The sequence below is a fragment of the Jaculus jaculus genome, chromosome 4 (assembly GCF_020740685.1).
Source record: "Jaculus jaculus isolate mJacJac1 chromosome 4, mJacJac1.mat.Y.cur, whole genome shotgun sequence".
Classification (NCBI taxonomy): Eukaryota; Metazoa; Chordata; class Mammalia; order Rodentia; family Dipodidae; genus Jaculus; species Jaculus jaculus.
In genome coordinates, this window is record NC_059105.1 from 132,423,540 (window position 1) to 132,443,270 (window position 19,731).

Genomic DNA, 19,731 nt, shown 5'->3' on the forward strand with positions numbered 1-19,731 from the left:
TCTTACAATCTTTCCACCCCCTCTTCCTGAACCTGCTGGGTGTGTTTTAAGTCTACTTCTATAATGAGTTCTTAGGAGCCTCTGGATTACTACTTTGGTATGTGTTGAGTATCCTCAGCATCTGTCTCCTTCACCCTGGCACTGATTGTCAGGCTCGCCATGGAAGCAACACTCTTTCTCAGCTCCCTGATGTTATTTTTAATGCTTTTAATGCGAAGCCTAAGGATCCAGGTTCAATTCTTCAGGTCCCACTTAAGCCAGATGCACAAGGTGGCACATGCATCTGGAGTTCTTTTGCAGTGATTAGAGACTAGTGTGCCCATTCTCTCTCTCTCCCTCCCTCCCTCTCTGCCTCTTTATCTCTCTCTCTCTCAAATAAATAAATAAATAAATTTAAAAAATACTTTCTGGTAAAGACAATGCTTCATATCAAATGCTCTTGATGTAGTTAACATCATATAATCTCCTAAACAGATACACCAAAATAACGGACACCATGAACCATTTGAACTATTCTCTCCCACCCCCCACCCAAGGTAGGGTCTCACTCTAGCTCAAGCTGACCTGGAATTACTATGTAGTCTCAGGATGGCTTCGAACTCACGGCGAGCCTCCCACCTCTGCCTCCCGAGTGCTGGGATTAAAGGCGTGCGCCCATGCCCGGCTTGATCTATTCTTTTAATCATAGTTCCTTCAACCCCATTATCCCTCTGGGCACGTCTCCTTGGTCATTTAAAAAATCCAGCTCCACAGACCTAGTTGCTAAGAGACAGACGCTGGCAGGGTGGGGCCGCCACACTGCGACAGGCCTGGGGGTAAAACCCAGAAGGGGGAAGAGGCCGGCACTCCCAAGGACAGCCCAGGCAGCGGGCCGCGCCTATCGGTCAGCTCTCGTCGCTCATTGGCCCTGCCACTGGGGCGCTAGCCTTGGATTGGTCGGCGGTCTAGCAGGCTCCCGCCCCTCCGCGCGGTCCGGCCGCCTCCAGCGAGCGGGTGGGGCGGCGCGCGGCTCCTCAGCCCGGCTTCTGTGCGCTGGGCGCGGGGGTTCGCGGCGCGGGCGCGGCCGCTGCAGGTGACAGAGGCGCTGGAGGGCCGGCGCGGCCCTGTGGAGGTGAGCAGGACGCCGAGGGGCGGCCCCACCGCTGCTTCCATCCCCACAGGGCGGGTGGGCGGGCTGGGCCCGGGCCCTACTGCCTGTGTGTCCCGGACACCCCACGCGCTGCCCACCGGCCCGCTCCGCGTCCCTGCTGCGGGGCCCGCGCGCCGGCTGACGGAAACCAGCCTGGCCGCCCGAGTGATGCCCTGCGTGTGCGCCCGGCCCGTCCCCGTCCGAGTCCGGGTCCCGCCGCGTCCTCCTCCCCGCGCCTTTGTCTGCCTCTCCGCGCCCGCCCCGCGCCCCCGCACCTGCGCCCACGCCGCCGAGGGCCGGGGTCCGGGACGCCACGCCACGCCGCGCCGCGCCGCGCGCGGAGTCTCTGGGCCCCAGGTTTGAAGGGTTGCTAGCCTGGGTGTAAGATATGATTTTTCACTCTGCACAGTCCAGCCTAGGTTCTCGTTTATGGGCAAGAGTCGGGACACGGATGCTTCCTGCTCCAGGATGACTTACTGTCACCCTCTGTTATGCTACAGGCCTTCCACCTGCATTCACCCATCCCTCCCTCCTCACTTCCTTCCTCCCTCGCTTCCCTCTCTTTCCGTCCCTCCTTCTCCCCCCCCCCCCCCCCCCAGGAAACAAATGGCTACTAGAGCCATCTCAGTTTGAAAAAAGAAAAACAGATGTTTGTGGATTGGGGAGGGAACTATATTGTCTTATTTATACATAAAGATACACCAGGATATGGAATTAAGGGAGAAAACATCAGGTATGTTATTTTAAATGTATAATATGTTAAGGTTTTTTGGGGTAAATAATATGTTAAAAGATTTTTTTTAAATTTATTATTTTATCATGAATGAGAGTGGACTTAGTATTTGAAATTTGGGGTTTTTCCCTTTTTTAATATTTTTATTTATTTGAGAGACAGAGAGTAAGTGAGCAAGGACATGCCAGGACCTCTTGCCACTTGCAAATGAACTCCAGACACACACGCCGCTTTGTGCATCTGGCTTTACATGGGTACTAGAGAATTGAACCCAGGTCATCAGGTTTTATAAGGAAGTGCCTTAACTGCTGAGCCATCTCTCCAGCCCTTATCTGTTAATCTTTATGAAGCTGATTGATCCAAGGATCTCAGAAATAGTAATATTGCTGCTATCACTGTGTACTGGGTAATACATCCTATCAAAATTACTTTTTTCAAAAGTATGTGAGGTAGCTATTTTCACCTGTTTCACAGATGAAGAAATTGAGATACAGAAATTATATGAAATTAAGTGGTAAAACCCATTACAAAGTTGAACAGTCACTCATAACTACTACACTACACTGGCCTTTCAATAAGGTAAATCTCTGGAAGTTGTGGTTTTAGAGTGCTTAATAATTTCTGTGTTTTTGTATGTGGCAAGTAGGCACTGTTGTGTGTTGTATCTTTGTGATGTGGTTTTCTTTCTTTCCTTCTTTCTTTCTTTCTTTCTTTCTTTTCTTCTTCTTCTTCTTCTTCTTTTTTTTTTTTTTTTGTTTTGTTTTTTCGAGGTAGGGTCTCATTCTGGCCCAGGCTGACCTGGAATTCACTCTGTTGTCTCAGGGTGGCCTTGAACTCACAGTGATTCTCCTACCTCTGCCTCCTGAGTGCTGGGATTGTGTGCCACCATGCCCGGCTTTTGTGATGTGTTTTATTATCTTAAAAGTACTTTCTAAAAGTAATCCCTTTCATTCTCTCCACATGGTCCATCATAGAGATTTTAATCACTCAATTTTATTGCTGCAGTTCAACAAGTTTAGATGACTTACCTTAACTAGCATGTAATGATGCTGAAACTGAGACCAGAGCTTCAGGTTCCTGTGTACATTGCTATTGGTCTGTCAGGGAATCTTTGTTTTCTGGGCTCTCTTCTTCCCCACCTTAGACCATTGTTCCCAACCTACTGCTTCCCCTTTACCACACCTCTTGCACAGAATGGAAAATAATGGATTTGAGTCAATTTGATCCATAGTTTAAATCTTTGCTCTGCCTCTGACTAGTTCTGTGACCTTGCACAAAGTGTTTAATTCCCTGATCCAGTTTCATCTTTGGGGCTTTTTGGGGGGGGGGTTGAGGTAGGGTCTCATTCTGGCCTAGGCTGACCTGAATTTCACTATGTAGTCTCAGGGTGGCCTTGAACTCACAGAAATCCTTCTGCCTCTGCCTCCTGAGTACTGGTATTAAAGGCATGCACCACCATGTCTCTCTCTCTCTCTCTCTCTCTCTCTCTCTCTCACACACACACACACACACACACACACACACATTTGGGGGAGAGAAAGAAGCAGAGGCAGGTATAAAGAGAGAGATTGAGAGAGAGAGAGGGAATGGGCACAACAGGGCCTCCTAGCCACTGCAAACAAACTCCAGAAGCATGGGCCACCTTGTGCATCTGGCTTTATGTGGATACTGGGGAATTGAACCTAGGTCCTTTGGCTTTGCTGGCAAGTACCTTAACCACTAAGCCATCTCTCCAGTCTGGTTTGTTTGTTTTTTTAAAACAGAGTCTCACTCTAGCCCAGGTTGACCTAGAACTTACTCTGTGACTCAGACTGGCTTCAAATCCACAGCAGTTCTCTTACTCAGCTTCCCAGTGCTGGGATTAAAAGCATGTGGTACCATGGTGTTTTGCTTTGTCATTTTATAAAGTTGGGAAGAACACCTGTTTCTAGTGCTCCGTTATTACTTGTTTCCTCTGAAACAGTTCATAGTCTTTGTCATTTGTACCATGAACATTCACAGAAAACATTGTTTTAAAAACAGAATGAGGCCCTGAACTTAAAGAGAAAAAAGGGAGGCAGAGCTCTTGCCCAAGGAGATAAGGGGAGTTTGAGAAGCTCACCTCCAGACTTAGGTTGAGGTATTTTATGAGCCCCCTGGATGGGTGGCTATTTTAGCCAGTCTAGTACTGACATCAGGTGTCTGGGGTCAGGATATCTGGGAAAGGGCAATCTTCTCAGAAATCTTAATTCTCTGGGAAGGGCCTTCTCAGAAGAATCTGGAAGGACCCCCATAAGGGACAGAGATAAGGAAAGGCCTGACCCTTCTGACATTTCTAACCTGTAGTAAAGTGTAATGTCCTAGATTTTCCTCTACAGACCTAAGGACAATTCCCACATTTAGTCAAGGAGGAGAAAGCCATTCACTTTGGGGTCCTGTCATCCCTAAACAGCCTCACTATGAATAGTGAATAAACCAAGTACACTTAAAAGAGTTTTTAGGGAAACATTGAGCTATCCTTTAAATTTTTATTTGGGAAAAATTTGAACATACACAGAATAAAAAAGTTTTTTAATATTATATTTATTTATTTAAGAGAGAGAATGGGTGCCCAGGGGCCTCTAACCACTTCAAACAAACTCCAAATCCATGTGCCACCAGATGCATCTGGCTTACATGGATTCTGGAGAATTTAACTTGGGTCATTAGGTTTTACAGGCAAGCACCTTAGCTGCTAAGCCATCTCTCCAGCCTGATAAAAATATATATTAAAAAAAAAAAAGCAGCAAAATGGGGTGAAGGGATGACTTAGTGATTAAGGCGTTTGCCTGTAAAGCCAAAGGACCCAGGATCGATTCCCCAGGACCCATCTGAGCCATCGCTCCAGACCCTATTCTGCTATTTTATTGCACATTTTTCTCTCGCTATTTTTGCATATTTTCCTATCAAGTAATAGTATTCAAAAGCTTTTATGTTTGAAGAGATTTCAGGCAAGGATTCTGGTTTTGGCTGACTTTATTTTTCCTTTATATGGTACAAGATACTTCTTAAGAATGAATTATAACTGATCTACAATGTTTTGAGAACATTTGGATTTCTGTTATAAATAAAACTGTCCTCCCTGTCTCTAGTTCTAAAAGATGAGTTGTGGATATTCAGAAAACAACAATTTTGTGAACAATAATAACCAAATGGTATTGGACATGATCCTTTACCCATTAATTGGAATTCCTCAGACCATCAACTGGGAAACTGTAGCAAGGCTTGTGCCTGGATTAACACCTAAAGAGGTAAGTAACAGCCTAGATACCACCTGAAAAAAACACTAAATAAACAAGAAAATTCAATGTACAATTTAAAAAAATATATTTATTTATTTGAGAGAGAGAGAAAGAGGCAGGGAGAGGGAGAGAGAGAATGGGCATACCAGGGCCTCTAGCCATTTCAAATGAACTCCAGATACATGTGCTCCCTTGTGCATCTGGCTTACATGGGTCCTGGAGAGTTGAACCAGGATCTCTTGGCTTTTCAGGCAAATGCCTTAACCACTAAGCCATCCCTCCAGCCCCCCACCCCCCATTTTTAATTTGCAAGCAGAGAAAGAAAGAATATAGGTGCAACAGGCCTCTAGCTGCTGCAAGCAAATGAACTCTAAATGCACGTGCCTCTTTGTGCATCTGACTTTACATGGGTACTGAGGAACTGAACCTGGGCCATTAAACTTTACAGACAAATGCCTTAACTGCTGAGCCATCTCTCCAGCCCTCAATGTGCAATGTGTGTTTATAAAAACAACATTCAAGTAAAAAAAAAATTAGTTTTACATACTCATTCAGGTATATAAACACTGTATGTACATAACTGATTTCGTTAGATGTGAACCATATAAAACATACACAGCATTAACCCACCTGATATGTTTAAATTTAACTTCTCTCTTTAATCTGCTATTAAGCCTTACTTTGTGTTGTGACGTTATTTGCATTTACTTAGCACTAGTGCATTTCTCTGCTAAATTCTTTCTCTGGCTTTGTCCTTTTTGTCTCTTAGCCGTGGATTTATTGTTTCCAATTTATATAAACAGAAAAGCAAATAGGCCCTGAAATATTATTATCCTAATAATCTAGAAGATTTTATTAATGGCATATGTTTGTTAAAAAGTTCTTATAGGGGACTTGTATCAGTTACTTTTGCATTGCTGTGAACAAACACCTGACCATAAGCAACATAGGGCAGGGAAGGTATGACAGGCTGGAGAGTTGGGAAGCTGAGAGAGTGTAGCAAGGGCAGTTAGGTTATAAAACCTCAATTCCCACCCCTAGGGACACACTTTCTCCTGCAAGACTCCACCTTCTAAAAGTTCCACAACTTCCCAACAGTGCCATTTTACTGGGGGCCAAGAATTCAGATACCATGAGCTTATGGGAGACACTTTACATTCAAACCAAAACAGAACTCACTGATTCTTTTAATTCATTCATGAACACTAGTTTGAAAAATACTGACCTTAAGCTTTGTTTGTTTGCTTTTTAATTTTTTTTTCATTTTTGTTTGTATTTTTTGAGATGAACTCTTACTTTGTAAACCAGGCTATACTCTTCCTGCCTTATTCTCTCAGGTACTGGGATTATCAGATTATACTACCACGCCTGGCATTTCTTTTCTTTTTTAAATTTATTAGCGAGACAGATGAGGGAGAGAAAATGGGTACACTAGGGCCTCTTGCCACTGAAACAAACTCCAGGCACATGTCCCACTTTGTGTATCTGGCTTTACATGGGTACTGGGGAATTGAACCTGGGTCATCAGGTTTTGCAGGCGAGCACCTTTAACCATTGAGCCATTTCCCTAGCCCATACCTGGCTATTCTATTTTTACTTTTCTCCCCATCCCAGTACCAAGTATTGAACCCTGGGCCTAAAGAATACTAGGTGATATCTCTACAAGTGAGTTACACCCCAACTCATGATCTCAGAATTTTTACTGCTAAAAGGGATCTTCAAGTGGGTGAATCATCTTAGAATTCTATAAATGGAAAGGACAGTAGGTTTAAACATAATTCTCACCACCTGTCCCATCATACACATTCAGTAAATAGGTGTTGGATTGGTAAGTGGGTCAAGTTTTACCCTCTTGCCCCTGAGAAAAGCAGGCCACACAGAAAGTGCTACACTCAGTTCTATTACACATATGTATGAAATGATGAGACTATTTTTTAGTGTATGTCATTATTTCTTTCTAGCTTTTTTATTTTTATTTTTTTTGAGTTAGGGTCAGTATGTGTTCTCAGGCTAGCCTTAAACTCACAGTAATCCTACCTCTGCCTCCCAAGTGCTGTGGTCAAAGGTGTATGCCACCATACCTGGCTATATTTTTTGAGTAAAAAAAAAATCTTGGGCTGGAGGAATGGCTTAGAGGTTAAGGTATTTGCCTGCAAAGCCAAAGGACCTCAGTTCGATTCCCCAGGACCCATTTTAGCCAGACATACAAGGGGGCACTCGTGTGGAGTTTATTTGTAGTGGCTGGATGCCCTGGCATGCCCATTCTCTCCCTCTCCCTCTTTTTCTATCAAATAAATAAATAATAAAATATTTTACAAAAAAAATCTATTTTTATTTACTTGAGAGAGAGAGAGAAAGAGGGAGAACAGAGAGAGTGAATGATCACACCAGGGCCTCAGCCACTGCAAATGAACTCCAGGCACATGACCCACCTTATGCACCTGTCTTCCATGGGTCCTTTGGCTTTGCAGGCAAGTGCTAAGGTTACTGCTAAGCCATCTCTCCAGCCTGATATATATAGTTTTTAATTTCTTTTCTTTTTTTTTTTTTTGAGAGAGAGAATGTCTGCACCAGGGCCTCCAGCCACTGTAGACAAATTCCAGACACATGCACCTCCTTGTGCAACTTGCTTACATGGGTCCTGGGGAATCAAACTGAGATCCTTTGGCTTTGCAGGCAAATGCCTTAACCTCTAAGCCATTCCTCCAGCCCCCTATATACTTATGATTTTTACATTAGGTTTAGACAGTACAAACTGGTGGACTCGGCTATTTTTCCATCCTTTTTATTTCAAATGTTTTCAATTATAGGGAAAAGGAAAAATGACACAGTAATACTGTTTCCTTTATATAGGTTCAGCAATGCTAGGTATCTGCTTGATCCCTTCACATAATTTTTTTTTTTTTTTTTTTCGAGGTAGGGTCTCACTCTAGCCCAGGTTGACCTGGAATTCACTATGTAGTCTCAGGGTAGCCTCGAACTCATGGTGATCTTCCTACCTCTGCTTCCCAAGTGCTGGGATTAAAGGAGTGCACCACTACGCCTGGCTCCTTCACATAAATTTTTTATGACATACAAAAGTAAATTTCAAGCTGGAGAGATGGCTTAGCGGTTAAAGCATTTTTCTGCAAAGCCTAAGGACCCAGGTTCGATTCTTCAGTACCCACGTTAGCCAGATACACAAGGTGTTGCATGCGTCTGGAGTTTGTTTGCAATGCTAGAGGCCCTGATGTGCCCATTCTTTCTATGCCTCTTTCTCTCTTAAATGAATAACTAAAATATTTTCAAAAAGTAAATTTCAGGCATCATAATGTTTTATCCCTTACAGACTGCTACAATCCATCTCCTTCGAATAAAAACATTGTGACATTGTCATAGCACCATTATCAAACCTAGGAAAGGTTAGCAGTAACCCTATTACTCTGTCTGATAGTGATTTTATACTAAAACTTCCTCCAGATTTTTAAACATTAAAATTCAGTTAGAGGACTGGGAAGATGGTACAATGGTAAGGCACTTGTTTGCAAAGACCACCAGCTTTGGTTTGAGACCCCAATACCCATGTAAAGCCAGATTTGCTATCAAAGTCTGCCCTTCTGCAGTTGTTTATCATTTCTGTAACCTTCAGGAAGGGTCCTGTGACCTTTTAAGTTTTAGCTCTTTTAGACCTCTTGATTCCCTCCTCTCTTCAGATGGAAATATTTCTTTTTTGGTTTTTCAAGATAGGGTTTCACTGTAGCCCAGGCTGACCTGCAATTCACTGTGTAGTTTCAGGTGGCCTCGAACTCATGGCAATCCTCCTATCCGTACCTCCTGAGTGCTGGAATTAAAGGTGTGTGCCATCACACCTAGCTTTTATTTATTTTTTATTGACAACTTCCATGATTGTAAACAATATTCCATGGTAATTCCCTCCCTCTCCCCACTTTTCCCTTTGAAACTCCACTCTCCATCATATCCCCTCCCCCTCAATCGGTCTCTCTTTTATATTGATGTCATCATCTTTTCCTGTTAGGATGGTCCTGTGTAGGAAGTATCAGGCACTGTGAGGTCATGGATATCCAGGCCATTTTGTGTCTAGAGGAGCACATTGTAAGGAATCCTACCCTTTGGCTCTTACACTTTTCTGCCACCTCTTCTGCAATGGACCTTGAGCCTTGGAATGTGTGATAGAGATATTGCAGTGCTGAGCACACCTCTGTTACTTCTTCTCAGCACCATGGTGCCTTCTGAGTCATCCCAAGGTCACTGCCATCTGAAAAGAGAAGGTTCTGTAACCAAAAGTGAGAGTAGCATTAATATATGGGAATGAACATTAAGAGAAGTGCTTACTGGGTAGTTTGATGAGCATAGTATATATGTTTAGCCAGACAGCAGCAGTCGTTACATTCCTAGGGCTCATGACTACTGTTGTAGGTTTTCAATATCAGGGATGTATTCCCTCCTATGGAGCAGGCCTCCAGTCCAATTAGAGGGCATTGGTTTCCCCCATAACAGACATGCCACTATTACACCTATTGGCTCATTTATTGGCCTGGCTGGCAAAATATAAGGCTTGCAGTGTCCACTGTTGAGTATCTTCACTGATTATTTCTCTCTCTCCCATTGAACTGCATGTAGGGTGGCTTTTCCAGCTTTCTGTGAGCTGGTCTACATGGAGGAGGTTCACGGCTTTGTTCTAGCAGGATTTCTCAGTGACCTTGCAGCCCAAGTATGTGCAGTCTTGAGCAATAGGTTCTTAACCATCTATTCCTGGTGGGAAACCAAGGGCCTTGGCAATGGACTATAATATTTTAGGGGCATCTGGACCCTCCCTGGCCAACAACTCACTGGAAGGTATCCCATCCCTGGCACTGAAAGTTTTCTAGTAACAATCTGTCTCCTGAGTGTTCCATTGTCCAAAAAAAGTAGGTTTCCATATGGCTTATTTATATCCTCTTGGATTTTAATTAGCCCTCCCTCCACCTTGCCTTTAATCAATCTCTTCCCCTGACCTCACTTAGGCCTTTTCACCCTCATTACTCTGTTCTTCTACTTACATATATACAGTACCATCCCATTAAGTCCTTCCCCCCTCTACAGATGGGAATATTTCAATTTGGAGGAATCTGCCATGCAACAGATGTATACACAGAAAGCAAATAGGGCCCTGGGTTAAGTTTCTATCCCAGGGTAAGGGGAAGTCTATGGCCATAGCACCCTCAAACTCACTGTGATCCTCCTACTTCAGCCTCCTGAGTGCTGAGAGTAAAAGAATGTGTCACCATGCCTGGCTTTGAAAGTAACTTCAAATAGGAGGCAGGATGTTTTTCATTTTTTTAAAAAAATTAACCTCCAATCCTTTCATTTTGTGTCATGACAGTGTGCAAAAAGGTTTGATGAGCTGAAGAGTAGTGGAAGTTCACCTGTTGACAACCAGTATAATAGCTTAATGGCTGTTGGAGAGAGTCCTGTTGAAACTTTGGCCACATATATCAAATCCTCACTTCTTGACACACAAGATTTCCAAGAAACTCTAGCTGGTCAGGATGCAGTTTCAAAATCAGGTAAAGTTTTGTTTTTTTTGTTTTTTTCCAAGGTAGGGTCTCACTCTAGCCCAGGCTGACCTGCAATTCACTGTGTAGTCTCAGGGTGGCCTGGAACTCATGGCAGTCTTCCTACCTCTGCCTCCTGCATGGTAGGATTAAAGGCATGCACCACCACACCTGGCTCAGGTAAAGCTTTAAACAAAATTTGTCCTTTTGGCAGTTCTGCAAAAATTTTACTTGTGCTACCCAATCTTTTCATTTGTTTAAAGACTGAATTAGCCTTTAATAAATATTAATAATCAGTTAACATACATTTGTGAATTCAAAATTTTTAGATTCTTTGCTATTTTTAATTTTAAAAATTATTTATTTGTTTATTTGAGAGAGAGGGAAAGAGGGAGATAGAGAGAATGGGCGTGCCAGGGCCTCCATCTACTGCAAATGAACTCTTGACACATGCATCATCTTATGTATCTCGCTTACGTGGGTGCTGAGGAATCAAACTTAGGTCCTTAGGCTTCACAGGAAAGCACTTTAACTGCTAAGCTATCTTTCCAGCCTTATTTTTTCATCCTTTTTTTTAGAATTTTTTTGTTTATTTTTTATTTATCTGACAGTGACAGAGAAATAGGCAGATAGAGAGAGAATGGGCACGCCAGGGCCTCCAGCCACTGTAAATGAACTCCAGATAAATGTGCCACCTTGTGGATCGGGTTTATGTGGGCCCCAGGAAATTAAGCCTCAAACCAGGGTCCTTAGGTCCTTAGGTTTCACTTAACTGCTAAGCCATCTCTCCAGCCTTCAGTTTTTAACTTTTTTTTTTTTTTTTTTTTTTTTTTTTAGTTTTTTTGAGGTAGGGTCTCACTGTAGCCCAGGCTGACCTGGAATTCACTCTGTATTCTCAGGGTGGCCTCGAACTCATGGCGATCCTCCTACCTCTGCCTCCTAAGGGATTAAAGGAATGTGTCACCACACCTGGCTTTGTTGACAATTTCTATAAATTTAGACAATATACCATAATCACAATCCCTTCTCACCACTCTCTCTGTTCCCTCTCCTGAGTCCACCCTCCACTGAATCCCTTCTTCTTTTCAGCTAGTCTCTCTTCTATTTTGATGTCATCATGTTTTTCCTTCTATTATGTAGGTCTTGTTTAGATAGTGTTAGTCACTGTGAAGTCATGAATATCAAAGCCACTTTGTATCTAAAAGACAGCAATGTAAGCAGTCCTCCCCTTCCTTTGGCTCTTACATTCTTTCTGCCACTTCTTCTGTAATGAACCCAGAATCTTGGGGAGTGTGATAGAGTTGTCTCACGTAGTGCTGAACACTCCTTAGAACTTCAGTGGGTTTTGAGTCACCCCAGTGGTCACTGCCATCTATAAAAAGAATCTTCTCTAACCAAAAGTAAGAGTAGCATTAATATATGGGCATAAACATAAGTATGTGGAAAGCAGTTTGGTGGGCATAATGTACCCATTTAGTCAGACAACAGTAGCAGTTTTTCCCCTGGGGCTTATGACCTCCCAGCCATAGGGTGTTGATAAGTTTTCATACCAGGCAGGAGTTTCCTCCTGTGGATCAGACCTCAAGTCTTATCAGAGAGCAGGTGGTTTTCTACTAAAAATTTATGATTTCTGGGCACAGCATTATCCACCTCTATAGGGTACTTCTGCCATTCTCTTTTCCTTTCTCTTTCTTTTTTTTTTTTTTTTTTTGTGTGTTTGTTTTTGTTTTTGTTTTGAGGTATTCTCTCGCTCTAGCGAAGGCTGACCTGGAATTCATAGTCTCAGGCTGGCCTGGAACTCACAGGGATCCTCCTACCTCTGCCTTCTGAATGCTAAAATGAAAGGTGAGCACCACCACCCCCGACCAAACTCTCTTTCTTTAACATTGTGTGTGTGTATATATATATATTTTAACATTATATATATATAATTATATTTAACTAATGAAGAAGTAGGTTTCAATATGGCTTATTCATAACATTTTAAAACTTTTTATAATATTTTATTTATTTGAAAGAGAGAGAGAATGGGTGCATTGGGGCTTCTAGCCTCTACAAAAGGAACTTCAGACCTTGTGCATCTGGCTTTATGTGGGTACTGGGGAATCAAACCTGGTCCTTTGGGCTTTGCCAGAAAAAGCTTTAACCACTGAGCAATTTCTCCATCCCAGCATCTTAAATTTTGGTTACCCTTCTCCCACTCCTCCTCTACTCCATCCTCTTTCTTGACCCCACTTAGACCATTTCATCCCCAATATTCTGCCCCTCTACTGACATATCTACTATACCTACCCCTAAAACCATCCCTCTTCCCTCTCTCCCTCCCTCCCTCATAGCCTCTTTTTAACTTCCTGGCTTCTACTACTGACTTTTACTCCAATTCACATACAAATCTAAATATTTGAGGGCTGGAGGGATGGCTTAGTGGTTAAGGCGTTGCTCAGAATTGCCTTGGCTGTTTGAGGTTTCTTGTGCTTCCAAATGAATTTTAGGATTGTTTTCCTATTTTCAGGGAAGAATTCCATTGAAATTTTGATAGGGATTCCATTAAATCTGTAGATTGCTTTTGGTAAGAAACATTTTCACAGTATTGATTCTTGCAATCCATGAACATGGGATATTTTTCCATTTTGTTTTCTTCAATTTCTGTCTTCATTGTTTCAACATTTTCATTGTAGATAATCTTCATTTCCTTGGTTATGTTTATTCCAAGGTATTTTATTTTACTTTATTTTATTTTGAGGCAATTATGGGTGGGAGTGTTTCCCTGATTTCATCCTCAGCATATTTGTTGTTGTCATATAGGAAGCCTACTAACTTCTGTGTATTAATTTTGTATCTTGCTACTTTGCTAAAAGTGTTTATCAGCTTTAATAGTTTGCTGGTAGTCTTTAAGGACTGTCATGTATAGAATCTTAACATCTACAAAAATAATAACTTCACTTCTTTCTTTTTTAATTGTAGCCCTTTTATTTGTATCTCTTATCAAATTGCTATACCTAAGTCTTTCTAGTACATCTGGCCAAGGTGGGTCCTGGGGAATTGAACTGCTTTTATCTCAGGACTTGTATAGGTCTGTTTAGATGATTTTATCTCATCTCACTTTAATTCTAGTGGGTCATATATATCTAGAAATTCTTCTATTAATTTTAGATTTTCAAATAGAGGCTGAAGAGATGGCTTAGTGTTTGAGGCATTTGCCTGTGAAGCCTAAGAATCCATATTCCATTACCCAGTACCCACGTAAGCCAGATGCACAAGGTGGCGCATGCATCTGGAGTTCATTTGTGTGGCTAGAGGTCCTAGTGTGCCCATTCTCTCTCTATATATAACTGCTTCTTTTTCTCTCGAAATAGATTTGCAAAGAGTGGAGTATATGTTTTAATATATATCCTTATGGTTTTCTGAATTTCATTGGTATCTGTTATAATGGTGTCCTTTTCATCTCTAATTTTATTAATCTGGGTTTCTTCTCTCTTTATTTTAGACAGTTTTCCTAAGGGTCTATTTCAAAGAGCCAACTTTTTGTTTCTTTGATTCTTTGAATTTTTTTCTATATTTCATTAATTTCTGCTTTGTTCTTTATTATTTCTTTTTGTCTACTTATTTATGGTTTGCCTTGTTCCTCTTTTTCTAAGGCCTTAAGGTGAAGTATCAAGTTATTTATTTGTGATCTCTTCAATTTCTTTTTTAGGAAGGGTTTTGTTTTTTTTAAACATTTTTTTTTTCAAAATAGGGTCTCATTGTAGCCCAGGCTGACCTGAAATTCACTATGTAGTCTCAAGGTGACCTCAAACTCTTGGCAATCCTACCTTGCCTCCTGAGTGCTAGGATTAAAGGCGTATGCCACCACACCTGGCTTAAATAGTTTTATTTATTTGAGAGAGAGAGAGAGGGAGGGAGGGGCAGATAAAATGGGCACACCAGGGCCTCTAGCCACTGCAAATGAAGTCCAGATGCTTGTGCCACCCTGTGCATCTGGCTTCTGTGTGTACTGGGGATTTTAACCTGGGTCCTTAGACTTTGCAAGCAAGTGTCTTAACCACTAAGCCATCTTTCCAGCCAAAGGGGGGAGTTTTGAAGTAGGGTTTCACTCTAGCCCAGGCTGACCTAGAATTCCCTATGTAGTCTCAGGGCAGCCTTGAACTCACAGCGATCCTTCTAGCTGTGCTACCTAAGTGCTGGGATTAAAGGCATGTATCACCATGCCCAGCTAATTTCTTTTTAAAAATATTTTATTTATTAGAGAGAGATAGAAAGAGGCAGCTATAGACAGAGCATGGGCACTCTAGGGCCTCTAGCCACTGCAGACAAACTCCAGACACATGTGCCACCTTGTGCATATGGCATACATGGATACTGGGGACTTGAACCTGGGTCCTTAGGCTTTGTAGGCAAGTGCCTTAGCTACTAAGCCATTTCTGCAGCTCACACATTTTTTTTTTTTTTTTTTGGTTTTTTGAGGTAGGGTCTCTAGCCCAGGCTGACCTGGAATTTTGTAATCTCAGGGTGGCCTCGAACTCACGGTGAGCCCCCTACCTCTGCCTCCCAAGTGCTGGAATTAAAGGCATGCGCCACCACGCCCAGCTACACATGATTTTTTTTTTAATAGCTACTCTCTGCTGTATTTGACAAGAGATTAAAATGGCACAGGAACAAGGCCATAGAGGTGTTTTCTATAATTAAACTTTGAAATCACTGATTTTAGAAACCCTCAGTGTATAGTGACTTAATTTAATAGCAACACCAGCAGTTAGAGTATTAAAATAAAAATTTGGTCCTGGTGTGGTGGTACATGTCTCTCAGTACTCAGGGAGCCAAGAAAGGAGGATTGCTGTGAGTTTGAGGCCAGCCTGAGACTACATAGTGAATTCCATGTCAGCCTGGGCTAGAGTGAGACCCATCCTGGAAAAAAAAAAGTGAAAGAAAGAGAAAAGAAAAATAGAAAAGTAAAATTTGGGGCTGGAGAGATGGCTCAGCATTTATAGGTGCTTGCTTGTAAAAATAGACAGCCCATGTTTGATTCCCCCAATAACCCACATAAAGCCAGATGTACATGGTGACATATGCATCTGGAGTTTGCAGTGGCAAGAGGCCCTAGTGTGCCCATTTTTTCTCTTTCTCCTTACAAGTAAATTATTAATTAATTAATTAACTTCACAAAGAGAAAATGGTGCTAACTTTTGGACATTTGACCCATGCATGGACATAAGCACATTGAATCTTTTGAAATGTTCACTGTAACATTAATAGTTTGTAAACCATTTTTGTACTGTTTCTTTCATAAGCCTTTAAAATATTAATAATACCTGAGACTACATAGTGAATTCCAGGTCAGCCTGGGCCCTAGCCTACCTTGGAAAAAAATTAATAATGAAATGAGAAATGCCACCTGACAAGTACTGTTTTAGTGAGCATTGAAAACCATGCATTTGCTGTATTACTATTCAGTGAGTAGAAATCCATTTTGAACTAGAAATGCTAACTCTCCCTCCTTTTTTTGTATGTGTGTTTCTGTATTTAAGGAAGACATAGTATAGCTTCCACAAGGAATTGTTCTTCCGAAAGTGAACATTGCACTTCCCGAAATGGCGGAGAAAGGACTGAAGAATCTGAAGGGTAGGAAGCTGGTAGTTTGCTAGATAAGATTTATATTAATAGCAACTTCATAAAACCTAAGATTGGTGAGGATTATGTGTATCAGTTATCATGCTACAGGAATTTCATATTATACAAGGTCTGAATCATGGGAATCAGCAAATGCTTAGTTACTTAACATGGCTTGCTCATGGGTTTTTTTTTTGTTTTTTTTTTTTGTTTTTTTTTTTGGTTTTTTGAGGTAGGGTCTCGCTCTAGCCCAGGCTGACCTGGAATTCACTATGTAGTCTCAAGCTGGCCTCGAACTCATGTCAGTCCTCCTACCTCTGCCTCCCAAGTGTTGGGATTAAAGGCATGCTCCACCACGCCTGGCCCTTGCTCATGTTATTAATAAGTTGTAGTTTTCCATTTTAAAAATAAATTTTCTGGGCATGGTGGTACACATCTTTGTTCCAGCATTCAGGAGGCAGAGGTAGGAGGATTGCTATGAATTCAGGCCATTCTGAGACTACATCGTAAATTCCAGGTCAACCTGGGCTAGAATAAGACCCTGCTTCAAACAAACAAACAAACAAAAAAAAGGTAAAAATAAATTTGTATACTTCACAAATAACATCTATGTCAGGCATGGTGGTATACACCTTTAATCCACCCTGAGACTATATATATAGTAAATTCCAGGTTAGCCTAGGCTAGAGTGAGACCCTACCTTGAAAAACTAAGAAATAGAAATAATTAGTAAACCATACTAATTTTTAGTTTGATTCCTCAAGGAATTACTTTAGGTATTTTCCCTTTTTCAAAAGCATGAAAATTTTAGTGTTTAATTATTAACCTTCCTCACTCATAACCATGTAAAAGTGTTATATGTTCCTCACAAGAATTAAAAATGTATTGTTTGGAAATTGGTATTATTTTAATAAACTTCATATGGAACATATAAGATGAAAAAATGCAGCTTATGCCTGTAAATTATTAATCCTTTGCTAACAATATTTGTTTTTCTTTTGAAGTACATATCTTACTAAAACTAGTTATAATCTAAGGTACAGTCAGATTGATATGACACTTTTGAAAAATTTTGAATGTTAAACCCTGTAAGACATTCTGCTCTCTTACCTCCACTAAATGTCAGTATTCTTGGCTCCTCTTCTAAAACTAATAATTTCATTTCTATGTAACATTTCCTATGAAGGCCAAACATGGTGATCCATGTGTGTGATGAAGCCAAAAACTTGAAAGAAGATTTTATTTGCCCACGAGATCTTTTGATATCAGAAATGAAGTACTTTGATGAATATTTTTCTATGGATGCCCAGCGCTGGGACGAGGTGGACATTTCAGTTCATTGTGACGTTCACATTTTCAACTGGCTGATTAATTATGTTAAAAGGAATACTAAGGAAAGTAAAGATTGTCAGACACCCACTTTAGGTAAAAGACAGTCTGCTGCTTATTTTATAGTGAAATTTATGTGTTGCCTGGTAGCTGTTTGAGGTCAAAAGTGAAATGTAGAAACTTACTTGAATAGTATTTCTGCCTATATTATAAAGAATGATACTGCATCTGTTTTAGAAGTTTAGCTAAATTGTACTGAATTTATGGCCAGTCAGATTGGATGACCTAGAGATGTATGATATGTGGACTACTGGGGTCCTTGGATCCTTTCTGAGGTTCTACAAGGTGAATATAAGTTACATAACTAGTACTGATATGTTAATTATTTTTACCTTGTTACAGTTTTCTTAGCTACTGAAAGAGCATTGCTGCATAAAACTTGGTTCTTTAGCCCAAATCACAGCAGGGACACCAAACTCTGTTCTTATGCTTTTCATCAGTAGCAAAACTGACTAACTTTACTAAATCTCAACCACTAAGTAGTATACATAAAAAGGAAAATGTACTTCTGATGCACACTAGTACACAGTTGTCTCTAGGAAAGCATCTGTGAGCTCAACTAGCTGCCCTTAAAAAGTAGACAACCAAGCCAGGCGTGGTGGTGCGCACCTTTAATCCCAGCACTGGGAAGGCAGAGGTAGGAGGATCACTGTGAGTTCAAGGCCAACCTGAGACTACATAGCAAATTCCAAGTCAGCCTGGACTAGAGTAAGACACTACCTTGAAAACAGAAACAAAACAACAACAACAAAAACGGTCTTGGGGCTCAGTGGTTAAAGGCACTTGTTTGCAAAGCCTTCCAGCTCTGGCTTAATTCATCTGTGATCTCACCATTCCTACAACAATGAAAGGCAGAGCCAGGAGAATCTGAAGCTTACCAGCCAGCTAGTCTTTCATTAATTTGCAGTTTGGCAGTTCATTTGCAGTAGCAACAGACCCTGTTTCAAAGAAGTTAGAGAATAGATACACCAAGGTTGTCTGTCCTCTGACCTCCACAAATGCACCATAGCGTGTGTACCCCCCCCCCACACTCTAAATAAGGGCTTGGAGATTGCTCAGTGCTTAAAGGTCTTGTTTGCAAAGTCCATTAGCTACCCATGTAAAACTGGAAGAGCATTTGTTTACAGCAGCAAGAGCTTCTGGCACAACACACACACATACACACGGAGTGCAAATTAAAGAACAAAATACTAAAAAAAAAAGTGAAGGGGTTCCTGGAGAGATGGCTTAGTGGTTAAGGCACTTGCCTGCAAAGCCTAACAACCCATGTTCAACTCACCCAGATCCCACATAAGCCAGATGCACAGGTGACACATGCACACAAAGGGACACATGTATCTGGAGTTTTATTGCAGTGGCTGAGGCTCTGTATACCAGTTCTCTCTCTTGCTCATAAAGGAGTGTGCTACCACACTCAGGGAAAAAAAAAAAAAAAAAAGCTAAGGAGGGCTGGAGAGATGGCTTAGCTGTTAAAGGTGCTTGCCAGCAAAGTCAAAGGACCAAGGTTCTGTTCCCCAGTACCTCTGTAAAGCCAGATGCACAGGGTGGCACATGTGTCTGGAGTTTGTTTGCAGCGGCTGGAGGCCCTGGCGTGCTCATGCCCCAAACAAATACAAGAAACAAATACTTAAAAAATTTTCAGGGCCAGGCATGTTGGTGCACACCTTTAATCCCAGCACTCAGGAGGCAGAGATAAAAGGATTACTGTGGGTTCAAGGTCAGTTTGAGGCTGCATAATGAATTCCAGATCAGCCTGGGCTAGAGTGAGATCCTACCTCAAAAATAAATAAATAAAATTAAAATAAATTTAAAAAATACATTTTCAGGAAAGTACACTTCATTTCCAAAATTATTATAATCAGGTTCCATAAAATATTCTAGTACTGTTTTGCAGATAATTAAAATAAAAATATCATTGAATGTAAAAAAAAAAATGAGAGGCTGGGAAGATGGCTCAGTGGACAAAGGTGCTTTCTTGCAGAGCTAGCCAGCCTGGGTTTAATTTCCAAGCCAAATGCAAAAAGTGGCATAAGAGTACAAGAAGGATTTAGAATCATCATCAGTACTAAAATGATGAAA

At 41.4% G+C, this 19,731-nt stretch overlaps 1 protein-coding gene across 4 annotated transcripts in view; it reads left to right on the forward strand.

The window, feature by feature from the left end:
- The first annotated feature begins 1,039 nt into the window (after positions 1 to 1,039).
- Positions 1,040 to 19,731, forward strand: part of Sanbr (SANT and BTB domain regulator of CSR) — an 88,672-nt gene continuing 69,980 nt past the window's right edge. Inside the window, exons 1-6 of one of the 4 annotated variants that reach the window (XM_045148462.1) lie at positions 1,500 to 1,862; positions 2,337 to 2,441; positions 4,973 to 5,131; positions 10,485 to 10,668; positions 16,182 to 16,275; positions 17,450 to 17,688. In XM_045148462.1, the coding sequence (XP_045004397.1) occupies positions 4,982 to 5,131; positions 10,485 to 10,668; positions 16,182 to 16,275; positions 17,450 to 17,688 (667 nt within the window). In that variant the 5' untranslated portion in view covers positions 1,500 to 1,862; positions 2,337 to 2,441; positions 4,973 to 4,981. Of the gene's footprint in view, positions 1,112 to 1,499; positions 1,863 to 2,336; positions 2,442 to 4,972; positions 5,132 to 9,919; positions 9,959 to 10,484; positions 10,669 to 16,181; positions 16,276 to 17,449; positions 17,689 to 19,731 lie in introns of those variants that run through there. The other 3 variants (XM_045148464.1, XM_045148461.1, XM_045148465.1) reach the window with 3 other exon arrangements.